This window comes from Arachis ipaensis, chromosome B3 (genome assembly GCF_059453495.1).
Source record: "Arachis ipaensis isolate K30076 ecotype BB chromosome B3, ASM5945349v1, whole genome shotgun sequence".
NCBI classification, from domain to species: Eukaryota; Viridiplantae; Streptophyta; class Magnoliopsida; order Fabales; family Fabaceae; genus Arachis; species Arachis ipaensis.
In genome coordinates, this window is record NC_142438.1 from 133,923,585 (window position 1) to 133,943,821 (window position 20,237).

Below are 20,237 nucleotides of genomic sequence, written 5' to 3' on the forward strand. Positions count from 1 at the left end.
ATGAGTCATGGTATTAGAGTTCTAAATCCGGAAGGTCAAGAGTTTGAATCTTGGTGAATCCAAAATTAGCTTTTTATAACATGAGATGATTATTATCCTGGTATCCAGATGGTTATCCCTACACATTGTATACTTAGGCCATTGACTCTACTACTCAATTTAAATACAGTTAACTTTACCTGAAATTTAATGGTGAAATTATATATAAATACTTTTTACGTGGTGTTTTGATAATTTTCATGATCTGAAAATAAGATTATTACAGTGAGTGAGTGTGAGTTGGAGTTGGAAAAATCCAATGAGGTCCCAGCGCAACTGATTCGATTTCCACCAACAAATATCTTTATCATCATCATCATCATCATCGTAATTTCTTATTCCACTACTTCTGCTTCTCCTCTTCCTCATCATCATCAATGGCTTCTTCTGCTTCCCTATTCAACTCGTTGACTTGCCCTTCCCGTTCTCCTCTTCGCTACTCTCTTACCCGCACCGCCGCCACCCCCACTTTCCTCAGACCGGCTTCCTCACCCTTCTTCTCCACATCCACAAGCCTCTCTTCTTCTTCTTCTTCTTCTTCTTCTTCCGTTATCTGCAAAGCTGTCTCTGTTAAGCCCCAAACCGGGATCGAAGGTCTCAACATTGCCGAAGATGTTACCCAGGTTATTGCTCTTGTTTTTATATTTTATTTTCTTTCGATGGTCAATTGGAATATCTAGAAGATTTGATCCGTTTTATTTGGTGTACTCTCTCAATTTGGCGTATTTTGATAATCTAAATGTGTCCGTGGATAAGTTCTTGTTGCAAATTTTGACTCCTTTATGATTCACCTTGTTTATTCTTTATGCGTGAGAAATAAGCATTCTATAGCATCTTGATATATATATATTTTTTTGAAATGCCACAGCTTATAGGAAAAACCCCAATGGTTTACCTGAACAATATAGTGAAAGGATGCGTGGCCAATGTTGCTGCCAAGCTTGAGATTATGGAGCCATGCTGTAGTGTCAAAGACAGGTGAGAACTGAGAACCTGAATCATTGCTTGTGAGGTCTAAATATCATATGCTTGCATGTTTTACTTGTTTTCCATTTTCATGAAAATATCTGGTGAAGGATGTGACTCTGATGAAAATGATTGTTGTGATTTTTCCAGTTATCTCTTTGTCAGATTATATTGTTTCAATCTTCTTTTTTAACATAGATGAAAATTATTACATAATAAGATGAAGGTGACAATAATGCCAATTAACTGTTAGCTCTATAAGAAACTACGAAAATAATGAGGTTGATGTTAATATTTCTGTAAGACTGCATTCTGTATATGACCTTATGAGCTATGCTTATTTGAAATTGAATCTTTAACCATTTTTTTTAAAACACTTTGTATTTTTATTCTTGCAGGATAGGGTATAGCATGATACTTGATGCTGAGCAGAAAGGAGCTATAACACCTGGGAAGGTAAATCTATTATAGAAATGATTTGTGTTCTTTCCTTGCAGATTAGCCATAAAAGCTATTGCTTCAAACACACTATTTGTTGTTCTCAGTTAACTTGTTTCTTGTGTGCTTTCAGAGTGTTTTAGTCGAACCTACTAGTGGAAACACAGGAATTGGTCTTGCCTTTATAGCGGCTTCAAAAGGATATAAACTCATTCTGACAATGCCTGCATCAATGAGTTTAGAAAGACGAGTTCTTCTGAAAGCTTTTGGGGCTGAGCTTGTTTTAACTGAGGCAGCAAAGGGCATGAATGGAGCAGTTCAGAAAGCTGAAGAAATTTTGAAAACTACACCTAATGCATACATGCTTCAACAATTCGATAATCCGTCTAATCCTAAGGTAAACAGTAACAGTCCATTTTATGGTAAAATATATTAATCCAATTTTTAGGCCGTGTGTTGTACTGAGCATTTTATCAAAAACCATGCTTCAAGCAGCAGTCCAAACTATAGGTTAGAAGAAATACAAAAGCAAGTCAAGTCAAAAGGTTAGGGATAAACATTCTTTGCTGTTCGTTTTCTGAACATATCCCCCTTAATTGATTACAAGTAAATGCTCATGGGTCTGAGGGCATAACCAAGATTCCCCACATAATTCAAAGAGCTTACTTAAAACTCTAAAGTCCTTATCTAACAGCTGGATTATGAAGCTTTAACTATTAACTGTGTAGCTGTTTTTGAAGGTTGGTATCCCATTACACAAAACTATCTTGAATGAAGTTTTGATTAGTTTATGCAGCTACAACACAGGATTAGGGTTAATCCTATTGAGAACTGCTTTCCAAATAAATGAACTACCTTTGAACCCTAGCTAGTGGCAATGAGGACTTAATCGAACCAGTCCTTGGGTTACTCTCTCCCTGGGAATCATGACCTTAAACTTAGTTTGTTAGGTGTTAGCCTCTAAATTGATATTTTTTAATGGAAAAGGGGGTAATTGTTCAAATTGTAGTTTGTAAGCTGATATTTGCTTACCCCTGTTGTGTGTAGTTGAATGGAAGATGTTGTACGACATGTCATAAATTGAATTCTGTCTCTACCATAGTGAGCTGTGGTATGATCTGATATATGAAGTTGGATTCAACTATGCAGATACATTATGAGACAACTGGCCCTGAGATATGGGAAGATACAAGAGGCAAAGTTGATATTTTTGTTGCAGGAATTGGAACTGGTGGAACCATTTCCGGTGTTGGTCAATTCCTAAAACAGAAAAATCCAAACGTAAAGGTAACCATCTCAATTGGCATTATCAAATTGATGGTATCTCTCAGTTTTTTTAACTTCAATAAACAAAATGACTAACATTAATTGTCCCTAAATTTAAAAATACTTGATGTACATGGTTTGATACGGAAATAAAAGATAAATAAGAAGACAAGAATTCAAACTGAATAAAAAGATTACATTGGAATTGAAATAACAATAAAAAGGATAGATTGAAATTGAATACAAAGAGAATCACTCTACTTTATACCCAATTTCTTGACGCAACAAGAAAGGGACTCCTCAACCTAACTTGTCAACGCCATAGTTTGGAAATTGAATCGAAGGGACTCCTCAACCTTCTACCCAATTCCCCGATGTAACAAGAGAGGGACTCCTCAACCTCAATTGTCCACACCATGGTTTCATCACGAAACCAAAAAGGGGTTTTGAAAACCTCTAAATCATTCTATCCTACAACTACAATAGCTAAGGAGGTATTTATAACCTCTTATTAGGTTAAAACAAAGAAAACCCTAAAGCCCATAAACATAAGGCCCAATCTAGTAATTAAATAAACAAAATCAAAATACATTAAATAAAATATTCTAAAAATGTAAACTAAAATATCTTCTAAATAACTCTTGAACTCTTCATATCATGAACATTTGAAGCACGTATCATGGTTCTTTTTACTCAATCAATGAACTAGTCATGTCTTGTTATCCCTTGGAGTAATAATTTGAGTTTGAGGGAAGCTCTCTAATAAGTTGGGTTCCATTTAGCATTTTCTTCGTTATGTATCAGGTTATTGGTGTAGAGCCTACGGAAAGCAATATACTTTCTGGTGGAAAGCCTGGTAAGAAAGCAGAACAAGTTCTACATACTGAGTCCAATACGCTAGTCTTTAAGTAATCCCTTAATTGTATGTTGTTTCTCTTTCCTCTTAACCACAGGACCTCACAAGATTCAGGGTATTGGGGCTGGTTTTGTGCCCAGGAATTTGAACCAAGATATACTTGATGAAGTTATAGAGGTCTGTTGTTTTGTTTTCCCATCTTCTTTCTCCTCTCTTCCTTTTTTTGTATAAAAAAAATAATAAACATAAAAACTTTTTGGAGTTATAATTCAATATGTCCTGTTTAGTACTCTCCATAACTCGGTTTATAAAAATAAAATAAATTAATTAATTCTTTTATCAAGACATGGCAGTTGCATGACTTTGTAATGAGTCATTATGCTTCATTCTTTTAGTACAGGGTTCTTTCTTTGGTACGGAATTCCCTTCTGCCTACATCCATATCTAATTACCGTGTCCTTGTTGGGTTGATCATTTGCTATCAAATTGGGTGGATGTTATATTCTGTTTAGAACTGGATCAGTAAATTCGGGAACATACTAGGGTATTGATGGAATGATTGAACAGTGTTTCTAAAAATCCTAGAATCATGTATTAAAAGTTTGAAACACAGGAAGTTTGAAGGCTCTTCTCTCTCTTCTCCAAATCTTGTTGAATATGTAACTGACTGATGAATCCCCTGCTCTCCACATTTATATTCAACTAAGCATTATATCATATCCTTCCTGTCATTTTTTAATTTAGATGATGTTTAGCAACTTTCGGCTTTGATGGGGAATGAAAATGTCACTTCTGTATCTCACATACAGCATTTAATGCTCTGATTTGCCAATTGTTTTTGTGGCAATATTTTCATAGTTGATATTTATATTCAGCTTCAGATTCAGTTTTATCGTTGGTTACTCTTTAATAACTTTTGTCATGTCTAACGACATGGGGAAACCATATTGACCAGTAGTAAACCTTTCTTCATACGCTGGTTTATTGTTCCTAGTTCTTGCCATTGCTACTATTTTTCTCAATTCAATGCACATCTGAAGCTTTTTTGGGTGGTTTAGTTTATATGTATGTGGCATAGGAACAACCTAACAGGATAAATAGTGAATAATTGAACATCCATTTTTCTTTCTGTTCTATAATTGATTCCTATCCCATGTGAATACGGCAGGTATCGAGTGATGAAGCTGTTGAAACTGCAAAGCAATTAGCACTCCAAGAAGGCTTACTGGTTAGTGCCATGTGTCATCTTTTAACTGTTTCTGTCATTTTAGTTGCATGATTATTTTTAATTGTTCATGCAATATCCCATGCCTTTTGCATAATAGGGTATAATGACTTCTTTTGATCCATATAGCTGATCCCACCTAGTGGGAAAAGGCTTTTTCAGTTTTTTGTTAGTGTTGTTGTACATGCAATGCCGACCCCACCTAGTGGGACAAGACTTTGTTGTTGTTGTTGTTGTACATGCAATATCCCATGTACTGACGCAGTTACACAACTCATGCCAAAGTAGCTTGAAAATTGAAACGATCTAGCACAAGATAATGGAATTTGACATGGTTACTGTGTTAATTTAGTTGTATCATGTGCATGAAGAGTCCTATTATGTGGACATAAAATTTAATCTTCTTTGGAGTGCTTGTCAAAGCTAACTCTTTAAATCTTACAACACCCCAGTAATTTTCTGGCCCAAAATGAAGAGCAAGATCTGTTGATGTTATACTTTAAAACTTTCATGCTCACTTCAATTGGAATGCAGGTGGGAATTTCTTCTGGAGCAGCTGCAGCAGCTGCAATAAGGGTTGGAAAGAGACCTGAGAATGCAGGGAAGCTTATTGCGGTAAGTGCATTCCCTCAAATAATAATAAAAAGCAACAGATGGATATGTTACAAGGAATTTAATCCGCCTCAAATAGGACGTATGTTTACTGAATTTACAAACATCATACAGATTTATATACGTATGATTCCTTTATTGGAACGTAGGGTTAAGTGTCCATCTGCTTGTACGGTAGCATAATTTTTTTTTTTTTCGCATGGGAGAATATGCTTTTGTCCTGCTATTTTGGGTGACCAAGTTTCTTTTATATTGCGTTGTGTCTCCACAACTTGGCAAGCTGCAATTTTTTAGTCTTTAATTTGGGTAGAACCTTTCTACATCATGTTTTTGTGATGTTTGTCTCTTTCTCACCTTTTTTCTTTTGGTTCATATTACAAATTTACAACTCCTCACCCACACTACACACTTACACACTTACACACAATCCTATAAGGGGTTCACATCCATTTTATCTCTTTCTCACTTTGTTGCAAACCTTTTACATTGCCGGTCCCAAGCTCGAAGAGAAGGATTGTGTTGGTCTTTTAGGAATCAATATAGAATTTTGTTGAATTTTTATCTAGGGACAAGACTTTATTATTGTTGTTGCTGTGATCTCATTCCCACTTTAAGCTAATTACATTTCACACACTGTTTATTTATTGCAGGTTGTATTCCCAAGCTTCGGTGAAAGATATTTGTCTACTGTTCTCTTCCAATCAATTCGAGAAGAAGTTGAGAAAATGCAACCAGAGCCCTGAAAAGAACAACTTTGCTCTTGTTATGGCTTAACTTTCATCATCATCCACCTTCTTGTAAAACATGGCAACACATGTCAACGTGTAGCTCTTTTTTTTTCCCTCAATTTTTTACTTTTAAGAATTTAGAGAATTCTGCACGCCATTTTCTTACTATTTTAAATTTTAAATTTTAATTTTAGGGATAAACTTTCCAGATGTGTATTACTATTCACTATCATTACTCTTCTAGTCTTCTTCATGTATTTGTATTGACTGCAAATAAGTCTCTCGATCGTGTTCCTTGTTTTAAATAAAATAATCGATCAAACAAACCTGTTCTCCTTGCCCTTGTCAAATCATATCGCAAGTGAAATCATTTAGTGGCCCACAAGTTCTATGGTCAATGATCTTTGAACTTAAATGTGACAATATTGCTAATAAGTCATCTGTGCTTGAACACTTGAACCCGTTGCAATAATATAATACACTGGGCCCAAGAATGATTTAGTTTGAAAGATTCTGACTCTAGTTTTCTCTTTAATGTAGTTTTATTAGTGCAAAACTATTCTTTTGAAATTCTGAAAGCTATACTTAACATGCTGTTTATATCGATAACAAAAAAAGTACCCAACAGGCCAACTGGGGTTCGCATATAAAATTTTTTTTTCCGCAAATGTCAGTGGGCAGTGGCCCTTCTTTTGTATTTTATATAAATTTATTACGTCGTTATTTTTATTAAAGGATTAGAATGTGGCTTCCATCAGTTCCATAGTTATTGTGACTACTAGTATTTTTTATTTTTATTTTAATAATATATATATAACTGAAGATAACGATTAATAAGACTTATTCTTTATAAGATAATTGAATATATTAATATATCAAAATATTTAAACACAAATATCTCAAAACTAATATCAAATATTATAGAAATAAATTATTGTATTTAAAATCTACAAATACTAGTATTGATATAATTTTAAATTACTTTATTGAGGAGTTAAGATGTTGATGTTGGATATCTTTAAGTATTAAAAAATTTGGTCTTGATGTAATAATAATAGAAATATTTTTATCCTTTTGGCCTGTTTTTTTTTTTAATATTTATTGTTTTCATTTTATCTATTGTTCAAATAAATTTCTATAATTAAGATTTTTTAAATAAATATTATATAAGTTAACTAAATCCTAAATTATATTTATAATACCACTGATTTTATTGGTTGAAAATTAATAATATAAAAGTCACAAACAATTAATAATGAGATAAAAAATTAAAAAATATATACTAAGTTAATATTATCATTATATAATTATCATTTTTAATAATTTTCAAAAACTTAAATTGTCATTATAAACTAGATAAATAAATAAAAATAAATAAAAATTAACTCAAAATAAAAGGAGAAAAGTGACGTGAATAAGAGAGAAAGAGAGAAGAAAAAAAAGATTTTTTTTTTATATTTGGCTTTATAAAAAAAGGTTAAACTTTCAAATAATTGTGTATGAATAAGTATAAAAAGAACATTATTATCCTTTGATTTTTCTTATGATGATTAATTGATCAGACCCATGCTCATAGGGTCTAAAGAGGGGAGCCATCAATATTTTTTTGAGAGGCCACTCTTAATTATTTTATTTTTTCACATAGGATAATTTTCTTTTGGGACGGCCACTGTCTCCTTATGAATACATAAAGCTTCGCCCCGTGATTGTAAGGAAAATAATCCATATTGTATATGATGTTTCATTTTTTATTTTTTATTTTTATTTTTAAATATAATATATCACAAAGACGCTTTAATTAACTCATGTAATTTATCTCACCTAATAAAATAAGATGTTATACTTTTTTTTAGTTATTTATAATATTTTTTAATTTGATATTTATTTAAACAAATAAGTGAGTTCACTACTCGAACAATTTAAGTTGGTTTGTTATTGTTGTAATTGAAAAGTTATGTATGTGGATAGAAATTAAATAAAAGTGCACGCAGTTGCATTTTTCTTATTGACATGCCCAAGAAGCTTGTTAAAAGGCAGTCTTTCTTCTTCCCATTCACAGAGCAGTGTAAGCAGAAGAGAATAATATGAGGTTCCCTTTATAGGTGCGAAGCTATCTATATATAATAACGAGTTAGGTATAGAGGCATGCTCGTATACATAAAGAAAAGAAAAAAGCACACACACCAACAAGTAATAAGAGAAAACTCTCTTTTCTCTCTTTCATACAATCATACCTACCTTTCTTCCTATTATATTGCATGTAAATATATATATAAGTCATGCTTAGTGTGAAGTAGTGGAGTACAATTTCTTCTCTAATTTAAGTATATTGGTAGACTGGTATTTTAGTAAAGAGAAAGTATAGGGAGTCAATGGAATATCTGTATAATATGTACAATGGAGATTTAGATATATCCGATTTAGTATTAGAGATATAACTATTAATGTTACTTTTTTCGATCAGCTTAACCTTTTGAGATGAGTGGTTGCATGACATGGTATTAGAGTTTTAGATTCAAAATAAAAATGTATATGTATATTTAGAAACTTTGTTAATATATATACGCTTTTCAAGTATGAAAGGCTAAACGCACTACTATATCATGTTACTGTGGATTCCAACTATGCAACGCATAACCATGGAAGATGTAGGGGACCATCACCCTATTATAGATTGTTGTATTATTATTGCCTATAATGATCAAACATATCATTAATTAAGTACATACTATTATTGGATATTGTACATGAGTCAGCATTTATATATACTTTATATAAAATTAATAATTAAAAATTATTAAATAATATTTTAATTAAATTTTTTAAACTATTTAATAATTTTTAAATATTAATTTTATATAAAAATAATTGCACATTAGTTTATATCTTGTATATATTTTTATTTTAAGAACATTAATAACGATAAAATTAAAAGTTAAAGAATTATAATTTAAATAGTATAATTTTTTTATAATCACTTAAAGATGCAGGTTTGAATATACTTATTTAAAAAAAAAAAAACTGTAAAATTTAAAAAAAAAAAAGACAAGGATAAGACATTTTGCATAAAAAAAAAGGAGGAAATTTAATACATTATTATGAAAAACGAGACTTTGCTTTATCATCGTTGTCACTTAGCTTGTTTGATTGTGAGGAAATGACAGAATATAGGACTAATTAAAGGGCTATATATATTATTATAAGGTAGCTATTGCAATGAAGATTTAATGATTATCATTATGTGAAGATACATTATTTTAATCATTGGATGATAGATTATAAAACTTGATTTTATTTGAAGTAAAAGTGTTACCTTTATTTAAAGTGTTACTAAATAAATAAGTTATATTTTTTAAATAAGAATCATCGTGAAAAGATGTTTTTGGCATCTTCGTGAGAGTAATTGCCTTATTATAATGTAGACATGATAAAATTTCAACTTGAAGTCTTGAGTCCTTGGTTCTCTACACCGTTAAATAAATTGAATAATTCTTTCTCTACTCACATGTGAAATAAATAAGAAGTTATTTCTTATTCCAAGAAAGAATTTCAGCAGTTTATCCCCCTTTTTTTTTCTATTTGTTACTTTTTTTTATTTACCAAAAATAGGGAGATTCGAATTCGCAACTTCATGTGAAGATTATGCTATTTGAATTATAATTCGGTGATTATTATAGAATAATGCTAGATAGACAAAAAAAAACAGCTAGAACTTGTCTTATTTAGCATTAATTAATTGTCGCAACAATTAATGAATACTAAATAAGATAAATTTGGTTGTTTTTAGTTGAAATAAAAAAGTCTCTCTCAAAGTCTTGCATTTAAGTTGGCTGTATGAACAAATTTCAGCTATCATATTCGACCGGCAAAAATAATTGACTTATCGATCTCCTAGTTATTTTGTTATTTATTTTTTAAATTAATTACAACTTCAAATTTTTTTTTTACCTATATAATTTTATCTTCTATTATAATATATTTCTATTAAACCCTATGCAAGAAAATTTTAGAGCCTTTTTAATTTATTTAATTTTCTTCTCTTGATTTTTTTCTTCAATCCATATTTCAATTCAGTAACTTTAATTCCTGCATCTATCTTTGAAAAATGAAACTTACATTCTTAAAATTTATTAGTTGAACTGTTAAATTAATATATATTATATATTTAATATAAATGCTGAACCCAACATATTTAGCTTGATAAGCACAATATTATTTTACGTATTTAAAAAAATATCAATATTTTCATAGAACAGTATTAAATGTGATTGAAGTCTCACCCAAAGTTGCTAGTTTTAAAAAAAAAAAAAAACCCAGTTTAAAGAAGAGCATTATATGTTTCAAGACTAGAAGCTTCTCAAAGTCAATATATGTTCTTTCACCAAGAAATGAAAAAGTCAATCTATATTCAGCAAAACGAAAGAAAATTGAAAATTGAAAACATACTTGCATTTTAGCATATCATTCAACAACTCATGTTCTCAATGATTAGACTTTATAATTGGAATGATAGCTTAATAAATTGCTTGAATCACCAGGTAATTCAAAAAGCATAAATACAAATTCGAATAAAGGACAAATTGGTCCCTGACCTTTTTTTTTTCGGACATTTTCGTTCATAAGGATTGAAAAATACATTCATGTCCCTGACTCTTCCAAAACGCAGACAAATTTACCCCTCCGTTGAAGTGACTCCGTTGGACTCAACGGAAAATGCTGACATGGCTCCCGTGGCGCTGACGTGGCCGTTACGGAGCACATGTGGCATGCAATTTTTTAAAACAGGACATATTAATCCTCTCACACCAAAACGTGTATCTTTTTAAAACAAGACATATTAGTCCTCCCACCCCAAAATGACGTCGTTTCACCCAAATCCCCAATCTTTTACATTTATGAGCCAACTTTGTTTTTGCCTCATTAGCTTCTTTCTCCAATCGAACAAGCCGAGTCCTATACTCCTCAGCCTTCTCTGCTTCAACTTTGGCAATTTGCATCTCTTTTTCTGCAGTTCTGCTCTTCTTCGCTTCTACTGCCTTCAAAGCTTTAGCTGCTTTTTTTCTCTCCTTTTCCAAATTTTTCTTCTTCTTATCCACCTTTTTCTTCTCTGCCTCCAGGAGCTCCTTCAACCTACACAAAATCACTACCAGAACCACTACATAAGTAGTTAGCTAGTAATTGTGGCCTCAAGAATAATGTACCTAGTACAGAATACCAACGTTTCTCAAAAGATTGTATATATTATAGCAAAACTTTACACAATTCAATTATTACTTACTTTATAAAGCTGCTTATGAACATATTCCATTCACCGAGTACCACTTTAAAAATAATATATACAACTAAAATTCAAACTTCTTTGGAACAAAATAACGTCCAGCAATAATTGATTATCACACTTAAAATCGTTGTAATAAGCTGAATTCGTAACCAAAGCTACATACTTCATTTTCTAAAGATACTCTAGCATTACATTTTTTAAGCTTCTCCTCAGCGTCTGCTTTGGCTCGTGCCCGTTCTTCTTCACATTCTGCAGAAAATACAACATTGCAATGTCTCACTAATTACAACTTAATCCAATCTGTTCAGTGAATCCACTCGCAGAAATTCTACTACATATGCATAAAATTCTTATTCAGATTCGCTACTCACATCCCAAAGAAAAAGGCAAAAATGAAAAATTGAAAATAAATAAATAAATAACTTTGGTTGAGCTTCACATTTTGAGCCTGAACTTCATTGATTTTGGTTTCTAGAAGCTTCACAGCTTGGCGAAGAGCGTTTCGTGATTCTTGAAGCTTCGAACACTTCTTCTTCCATTGCCACAGAAAAGGAAAATAACTAAAGAACTCGGCTTTGAATGACAAATAAAGTGAAAAAGAAAAAAAGAGAGAATTTTACTGCTTCACAGTGGGAGCAAGCAGTGGCAGAAATAGGTTCGAATGGGTGATTTGCAAAGAGAGCCATTGGCGGCCAAGAGGGAATGGAGAAATGTGAGATTATTCAATCCATAGCAGAGATTCTACACCACCGTTCTCTTCGTCCTTGGGGTAAGCGAGGGAATGGAGAGGGAGGGGAGTAGAGTGTGTTAGGGTAAGCGAGGGAGTGGAGAGAGAGGGGGATGGGGCAAGGAGAGGAGGGGCAGCGTAGGTGGTGGTGGAAGAGGGACTCAGGGGCAGGAGGTGGTTGGGGTTGGAGGTGGCTGAGGATGGTGACCCACTTCACCGTTTCTGTGGAAGGATTAGGTCTCATAAATGTGAAAGATTGGGGATTTGGGTGAAACGACGTCGTTTTGGAGTGGGAGGACTAATATGTCCTGTTTTAAAAAGCTACACGTTTTGGTGTGAGAGGACTAATATGTCCTGTTTTAAAAAGTTGCATGCCACGTGTGTTCTGTAATGGCCACGTCAGCGCTACGGAGCTATGTCAGCGTTTTCCGTTGAGTCCAACTGAGTTACTTCAACGGAGGGATAAATTTGTCCGCGTTTTGGAAGGGTCAGGGACATGAATGTATTTTTCAATTCTTGGGGACGAAAATGTCTGCAAAAAAAGAGTTAGGGACCTATTTGTCTTTTACTATACAAATTTAAATAAAGCCTCAATGAGTATTGATTTTTAATAATTTTATTATATTCATTTTTTTTTTCAAAAAAAAAAGGTCCTGGTTATTGGGATGGAATATTGGAATTTATTATATATCCCATTCAATAGAAATAATTGTCCGCCATTTAAAAAAGAAAACTGAACGATAATTTTTTTTTCATTAATATAATCATGAATAAAGGAGATGTCAGATGTGGTAAGTAGATAGGGAGAATATTTATAATAGTTATATAATATAAAATATAACAGATTAAATTATATATAACCGCTTCATGCATGAAATAAAATATATTAATAAATATTGTAAGGGGATGAGGTGAGATATGAACTCGTAGTGCCCACAATGGTAGACTTAACTAAATTATGCAAAATCACATGTTGCATGTTGCCACTCTGTTTTAGTTCTTGTTAATTTATAACTTATTGGTTAGCGCGCGATAAAAAAATTATTTTTATACACTTGTGTATTGGATTCATTTTCTAAATTCTTTTATGTGAACGCTCGTGTATAGATTGATAAGTTGCGGCTACGAAGTTAAATAATTAGGTAAAAATTCAAGTTTAGTTAACTTCACGTAAAATTGATAATTGAGAATCATTAGATGATTTAACTAATTTGACTAAATTTTTATCTAACGGCTCTCAACTATCAACTTTACGTGAAGTCAACTGCACCTAAATTTTCACCAAATAATTAATATTCGACAGTTATACAAAGTATTTTATTTTTATCCGTGTCACAAATATTTAAAGTAATAATAGTGCACACCCTATTTTGCATATACAAATAAAAATGTTATTTATATATTAAAATTAATTATTATGTAATTTAATTTATTTTTATTTTAATATATATTTTATATTTATAACTAATTTTAATAATTAATTTTAATATATACGTAAAATAGTTGTTGCATATATATTATGGATATAATCGTAGAATTAAGTAATAGACAATGTATGTAGAAGAGTAGAATCTTTTAATTGCATCGTCACCAGCCACAGCACCATATACACTTTTATATATATATATATATATATATATATATATATATATATATATATATATATATATATATATCTTATTTATTATTTAAAAAAAATACCAACTCAGAATTTGTCCAAGTGATAAGTATATTCTTTATTTAATCAATAATTTTGAATTCGAGTCCTAAAAATAAATGAATTTTTTATTGAGAACCAAAAATATTATACATAAACAAATTGACAAAATAAATTATCAAGTGTTTTAAATTTATTTAGATGAATAGTATGATGAAGTAAAAATGTTTCTGAACTAAGTATTTTAACCAAGTAATGAAAACATAACATATGACATGCTTTTCTTTTCTGGTTAAATTTGATTTTTGCTTTAATATAAAATGATTGAATTTAAATGACTAAATCAATCATTTTTTTTTAATAAAATCAAATACTTAATATCAATTGAGAGTGCTTTTGTCATTAACTATTTTATTTTTTTTTATTTTAAAAAATCAATTGACCAAATAATTTAGTCATTTCCATTTCAACTATTTTCAATTAAAAAAAAAGTTGACCAACAATAAAATTATGTTACATGTCATATTCTCGTTATTGATCATAAATTCATAATGTTTCATCCTAAAATATTTTACCTCCATTATTTCATTTGAAATTCTCCATTTATTTATTAAAACACTATATATTGTCTTGATGGGCACAACAAATAAAGTAAACCACATATTTGTAGCAGTATTTTTTTTTTCTTATTAAAGAAAGTTATGCAGCAGTATTTACTATATCAATACTATTGTATAAGAGTGTTTAAGATTTGGTATCATCCTACACCCAAAACATATTTTATAGGATTCAAATTTATTATTTTTAGATTGGATTCGGTTATATTTCGAATCATTTCATTCGAAATTTTGTTTAATAAAAATATATATTTTAAAATAAAATTAATAATATTATATTATATTTTAATTTTTAATTAATATTTATTATATTATATAATATTATTTTTATTTTAAAATAATTTATTTTATTATAAATATGATGAAATATTTATTAAATTTAATTTTTAAAACAAAATTTTATTATTTAATATATAAATTTATATATATATATTAATTTTATATTAAATTGATCCAATTTAACTCAATTTATTTTAAATTAGATCAAAATAGACCGGATAACTTTTTAAATTATGTCCGAACTCAACCATAAACGCCCTTACTGTTGAAATAGTTTGTGTGTGTCCGTTTTTTTCTTCCTACTATACTTAAAGGTATTAAAGATATATAAACATTTAAGTAGCGTTTGGCAGAGAAATAGAAACGAAAAGACTGAAATTGAGAGACAGAAATTGAAATAAATCTCAGTATTTTATTTAGTGTAAAATGAGAGACAGAAATTGAAATAAGAATGAAATTTTAATTTAATTTGTATAAATAATAAAATTGGAATTAATTAATTGAAATGAAGTTATTTTAGGTATAAAATGTTATTAAAATTTCAGTTTCCATTTCTAAAAATTTTAGTCTTCTGTGTCCCCACTTTTTGGAGGTACTGAAATTTTAGAAATAGAGACAGAAATTTTAATATCAATCTCTAAAGCAACAAATATAATACTGAATCTCAGTCTCATAATCTCTATTTCAGTACCTCAAAACAAAAACTACAATAAAGATCATCAAACAAAATTCCTTCATATATATATATATATATATATATATCCTTTTTGATATTATATATGAGTAGTGTTTCCTTAAGAGGAATGCTAGGGACAATAATTTTTGTGTTTTATAATCATCAATTGGTCATCAAATAGTATTTTTAATGGTGTGAGATTACATTCAATGGTAAGAGATTACTCATTTTTCTTTTAATAGTTAAATAATAGCCACAAAATACAAAAGTTGCTGACCCTAAACTTTCTCTTTCCTTAATCCCAATAAAGAATGCCAAGTGGATACATAGATAGCATATATATAATCTTATTCTTGTCTGTGTTTTCATTCATTCACCATTCATTGATAAGCTACTAGCGAGTCCAAAGTAGTACTATAACATACATTTTGTATATATGGAAGCGGAGCATTATTTTCCTTCTCCTTCTCTCTGCTCAACCAGGTATAAATACATTGTCATTGATAATAATTTGTGTGTGTACTGGAAATGAATGAATCTAATTAATGTGTTGATTTGTATGGTAATGGATGAAGATGGTGGTCAAAGGAGACGGTGGCGGTGGTGACGGGTGGGAACAAAGGCATAGGGTATGCGTTGGTGAAGCAATTTGCGGAGCTTGGACTGAGCGTGGTCCTGACTGCGAGAGACTACCATAAAGGGGAAGCTGCTTTACAGGCCCTTGAAGCACATGGTCTTGCCAATCACCTTCACTTTCTCTTGCTCGATGTTTCTGACCCTCTTTCCATAAAAAATTTCGCATCCTCCTTTCAAGCCAAATTCGGACCCACCTTGGATATTCTCGTATGCATTCCCGCTTTTAATAATCCAAATATCAACACAATTCCTTCCTAATTATGTGATTTTATTTTTAATTAATTAGGTTAATAACGCGGGTGTGTCGTTCAATGAGCTAGACGGGAACACGGTGGAGTATGCAAAAACGGTTATGGATACTAACTTTTATGGCCCTAAGTTGTTGATTGAGGCTCTCCTTCCACTCTTCCGTTGCTCTTCTTCTTCTTCTTCTGTCTCTCGTGTTCTCAACATTAGCTCAAGGCTTGGCTCCCTTGATGTAAATTTAAATTCTCTTTCTTTCATTCATTCATTCATTCATCACTTTATCTAATTATGTGATGCCATGCAGAAATTGAGGAACAAGAAGATGAGAGAAATGTTGGAGAGGGGGGAGTTAGGGGAAGAGGAAATAGAGGGAATGGTGAAGAGGTTCCTTGGAGACGTGAAGAGTGGAAGGTGGGAGAATGAAGGGTGGCCATTGCAGTGGACTGACTACGCGGTCTCCAAGCTGGCTCTCAACGCATACTCAAGGCTGCTCGCTAAGAAACAAAGTGGCCTCAGTGTCAACTGTTTTTGCCCTGGCTTCACACAGACCGCCATGACAAGGGGAAAGGGCACCCACACCGCCGACCATGCTGCTGCCCTTGCCGCCACACTCGCCTTGCTTCCCCCCTCCCACTTGCCTACCGGCAGGTTCTTCTTGCTTAGCCGCAACACCACTCCTACTACTACTATTACTTCTAAACTTTGATCCAATTTCTCTGCCTAATTTTATATATTTTTTTTCAGAAATTCACAACCAGTATTCAACCAATTTCATTATTATAATTATTTTTGTTGGTTGAAAAAATATTTATTAGCTCCTGTATCCGATGATTTATTTTATACTGGTTCAACAAAAAGGTTACAACTTTGCCTAATAACAACAAATTGAGCTAGGCTAATATAACATGCTTATAAGGTAGTTTCTTGTTTTGTAATTATTTCTAATAGAAAAAGTATAAGGAGCAATGAAATATTTGTACAATGTGTACAATGAAAGTTTAGAGATGTCCGATTTAGTATTAGAGATATAACTATTAATGTTATCTTTTTTCATCAGTTGAAGTTTTTGGAATGAGTGGTATCATGACATGATAATTATTATCCTAGTACCCAAATAGTTATTCTGGATAGTATAGATGTTCATTTTTTAACTCATATAGCCTATTGTACACACTCTCTAGTAGAACTCCAAGTAACTGTAACCTATCTAAAATATGATCTCAATACGTTAATTATTTATCAAGGTAGATTTATTTTTTAAAAGGACACTTTATATGATATTTAAAAATAGAATAATATTAGAGAGATAATAATTTAAAATTATCTTATTTAATTTAATATATATAATTGTATGTATGTAACATTCATAATTATATATTTATTTATTTAATTTTAATTTTTATAAAAATATTTAGATAAATATTTAAAAAATATACATAAAAAAATGATAGTAAATTTCAATTACTAAATCTCTTTTTTCATGTTTAGAGAAAAATTGGATATTCACAACAAAACAATTGTTTAGCATTTCCAAATTTCAATGATTAAAAGGTACTATTTATCTAATTATACTTGAAAAAAAATATGAAAATTTGATCTTTAAAATATTTTTAAAAATATATTTATCAATTGTTTAATTGTTTTTATCACGACGTTTTTAAATTTTTTAAAAATTTATTTATTTTTTATATTTTTTAAGATTATTTTTATCAATAATATAAACTTTTGGATAATATTTATTTTAATAGTTTAGCAGTTGATATTTAAATGTTGCTAACTATATGTCTAATTATATTTTCATTTATGGACCTAAAAATGAAATTACTTTATTTGTCCCGCCAAATGAAGTTAGTAATAGGGCTTATCCATTTTTGTCATTATTTTTAATTATTAACTCAATTTACTTAATTTAATAATTTATCTTAGCAAACAACAATTATTAGTAATAGGATTTATTACTCAATTTAGTAATATGTATGAAAGCAAACAACAAAAAAATAATCTATCTTAGCACTTGACGTTTAAAGACAGCAATTAAGAAATCGAAGTAGAACGAGTAACTGAATTTTCTATTGATATTGTAATTGAACCACCCCCTAATCCCTATAAACAAATAAACCAATTTTTTAGTTGAGTGGCAACATAACACATACATGAAAAAACTGTTGTTAATTAATGATGAAGCGTCATGAAAGATCCTAGTGATAGGTGAATGACAAAAAGGCAGTTGGTTTTAGTTCCATGCATGGTCTCCTGACTCAGCAGGGAATTATATGATGAACACAAGCAAGAAACAAAGAATCTTTAATTTCGTTTTGTGTGTTTGAAACTTTGAATCAAGAATAATGTGGTTGATTCCAAGCATCTCCCTCGACGTATGGGATTCCTTCCAGGACCTCCCATTCACAAGCAGCGCCTTCTGGAGCAGGGAGAAGGAGGATGCTGGTGACACGTAGCACCGCGTGGAGAGGAGCAGCGGGAGCTTCATCAGGCGCTTTGACAATAAATATATGGAAAAGTATAATATAATAAAATATTTTAACTTTTTACGAAAATATTTAATCTAAAATTTTAAAAATTTCATGATTAATAATAAATAATTAAAATAAATAAAATATATTATAATAATATTAATAATTATAATATAAAATATATATTACTATTAATGTAATAAGTTTTAATTATTTTCAATATTTTTTCATTAATCGATATAAAAGTTTTGAATTTAATATCTTCATAACAAGTTAAAATATTAAAAAATAAAAACTATTATAATAATAATAAATATATATTTTATATTTTTTGATACATTAAAATAACTATCACTAATTTATACATAAAAATAATTATTAAAAGATATTTTAGCCAAATAAACTAACATGAATGTTATTTAATTCTTATAAAAGAGGAAAGAAGAGTATTATTTTTGGGTCTTGCATTCTTCTATTATCATTTTTATATAAAAAATGTTATATGATTATTATTATTTTTGTTAAGATACACCCTTGCACACACAACTCCTTTTCTCCATGAATTCCATATATCAATTTCTTAGTCATTGCTAGAATTTGAATCCACTGTACCTTCTAGCAAAGTAAACATAGTTGTCACTTACGATGCATGGACACTGACACGGACACGGGACACGACACGATACGGGACACGCTGACACGCGAATTTTAAAATTTTATATGACACGGGGACACGCATATATATAAAATATAAAATACTTTTTAGATAGATTGTAATGATATTTTGATATTTTATTGATATTAAAATATAAACTAAAATTTTTAATTATTTTTAATGTCTTATTTTAATTATATCAAGTATTTAAAATATTTTTTGTTTTAATAAATAATAATATATACTATATATAAATTTATTTTAAAGATATATGTTAAGGATAAGACTGGACAGCAGACACGTGATGGTATTTAGGTGTGTCCAGACATGTCCGGAGAATAATTTTTTATTTTTTATTAAGACACGGTTGGATACAGCAGACACGCGTGTCGGACAAATATCGGTGAGTATCGTATCCGAAATGTGTCTGACACGCGAATACGATAACTCAGCGAAATGTCCGTGCTTCATAGGTTGCCACTAAAGAAGGCCTTTCTCTATGTGTATACTCCAGTCTTCTTTGGACATTAGTGCAATCTAGTCATTTTCATTCAAATTCGGTTTTTGAACAAGGCTTTTCATTGAAATTTATTCATTACCCTCTAAGTATTAACTATTAATGATGAATGTGTTAGCCCATACATTATTGGGCTACGCTGTAACCCAAAAACTGTAACCAAGACCTGAACAAAATATGAAGCCTTTGTTTGCTACAAATGTTATAGCCGAACCAAAAACTATCTTCCTGTACATATTATTGACCAGAATTAATTTAACTATTCATTTTAATTACTTTTATTAGATACGGCATTATAAAAGGTTTACTCGAGGAAAGATCTTATTATCCGTATAGAGTACAAAA

The 20,237-nt window shown here is 30.5% G+C and overlaps 2 protein-coding genes across 2 annotated transcripts; both read left to right on the top strand.

Moving 5' to 3' along the window:
• Positions 1–232: 232 nt before the first annotated feature.
• Positions 233–6,456, top strand: LOC107631161 (cysteine synthase, chloroplastic/chromoplastic). The gene is made up of 10 exons (XM_016334511.3): positions 233–662; positions 908–1,017; positions 1,404–1,461; positions 1,577–1,840; positions 2,593–2,730; positions 3,514–3,565; positions 3,663–3,742; positions 4,734–4,793; positions 5,325–5,405; positions 6,053–6,456. The coding sequence occupies exons 1-10, from the start codon at positions 417–419 to the stop codon at positions 6,143–6,145; spliced, it is 1,182 nt and encodes a 393-aa protein (XP_016189997.1). The 5' UTR covers positions 233–416; the 3' UTR covers positions 6,146–6,456.
• Positions 6,457–15,758: 9,302 nt separating this feature from the next.
• On the top strand, positions 15,759–17,155 carry LOC107634669 (NAD(P)-binding Rossmann-fold superfamily protein). Its single transcript, XM_016338096.3, has 4 exons — positions 15,759–15,850; positions 15,943–16,210; positions 16,290–16,481; positions 16,554–17,155. Exons 1-4 carry the CDS (start codon positions 15,804–15,806, stop codon positions 16,953–16,955), a joined length of 909 nt encoding a protein of 302 aa, XP_016193582.1. The 5' UTR covers positions 15,759–15,803; the 3' UTR covers positions 16,956–17,155.
• Positions 17,156–20,237: the final 3,082 nt, after the last annotated feature.

Coding starts and splice junctions, on each gene's coding strand:
- LOC107631161 (XM_016334511.3), top strand. CDS start 417: ATGGCTTCTTCTGCTTCCCTATTCAACTCGTTGACTTGCCCTTCCCGT. Junction 663..907: donor TTGCCGAAGATGTTACCCAG/GTTATTGCTCTT, acceptor GAAATGCCACAG/CTTATAGGAAAAACCCCAAT. Junction 3,566..3,662: donor ACTTTCTGGTGGAAAGCCTG/GTAAGAAAGCAG, acceptor TCTTAACCACAG/GACCTCACAAGATTCAGGGT.
- LOC107634669 (XM_016338096.3), top strand. CDS start 15,804: ATGGAAGCGGAGCATTATTTTCCTTCTCCTTCTCTCTGCTCAACCAG. Junction 15,851..15,942: donor CCTTCTCTCTGCTCAACCAG/GTATAAATACAT, acceptor TAATGGATGAAG/ATGGTGGTCAAAGGAGACGG. Junction 16,482..16,553: donor CAAGGCTTGGCTCCCTTGAT/GTAAATTTAAAT, acceptor GATGCCATGCAG/AAATTGAGGAACAAGAAGAT.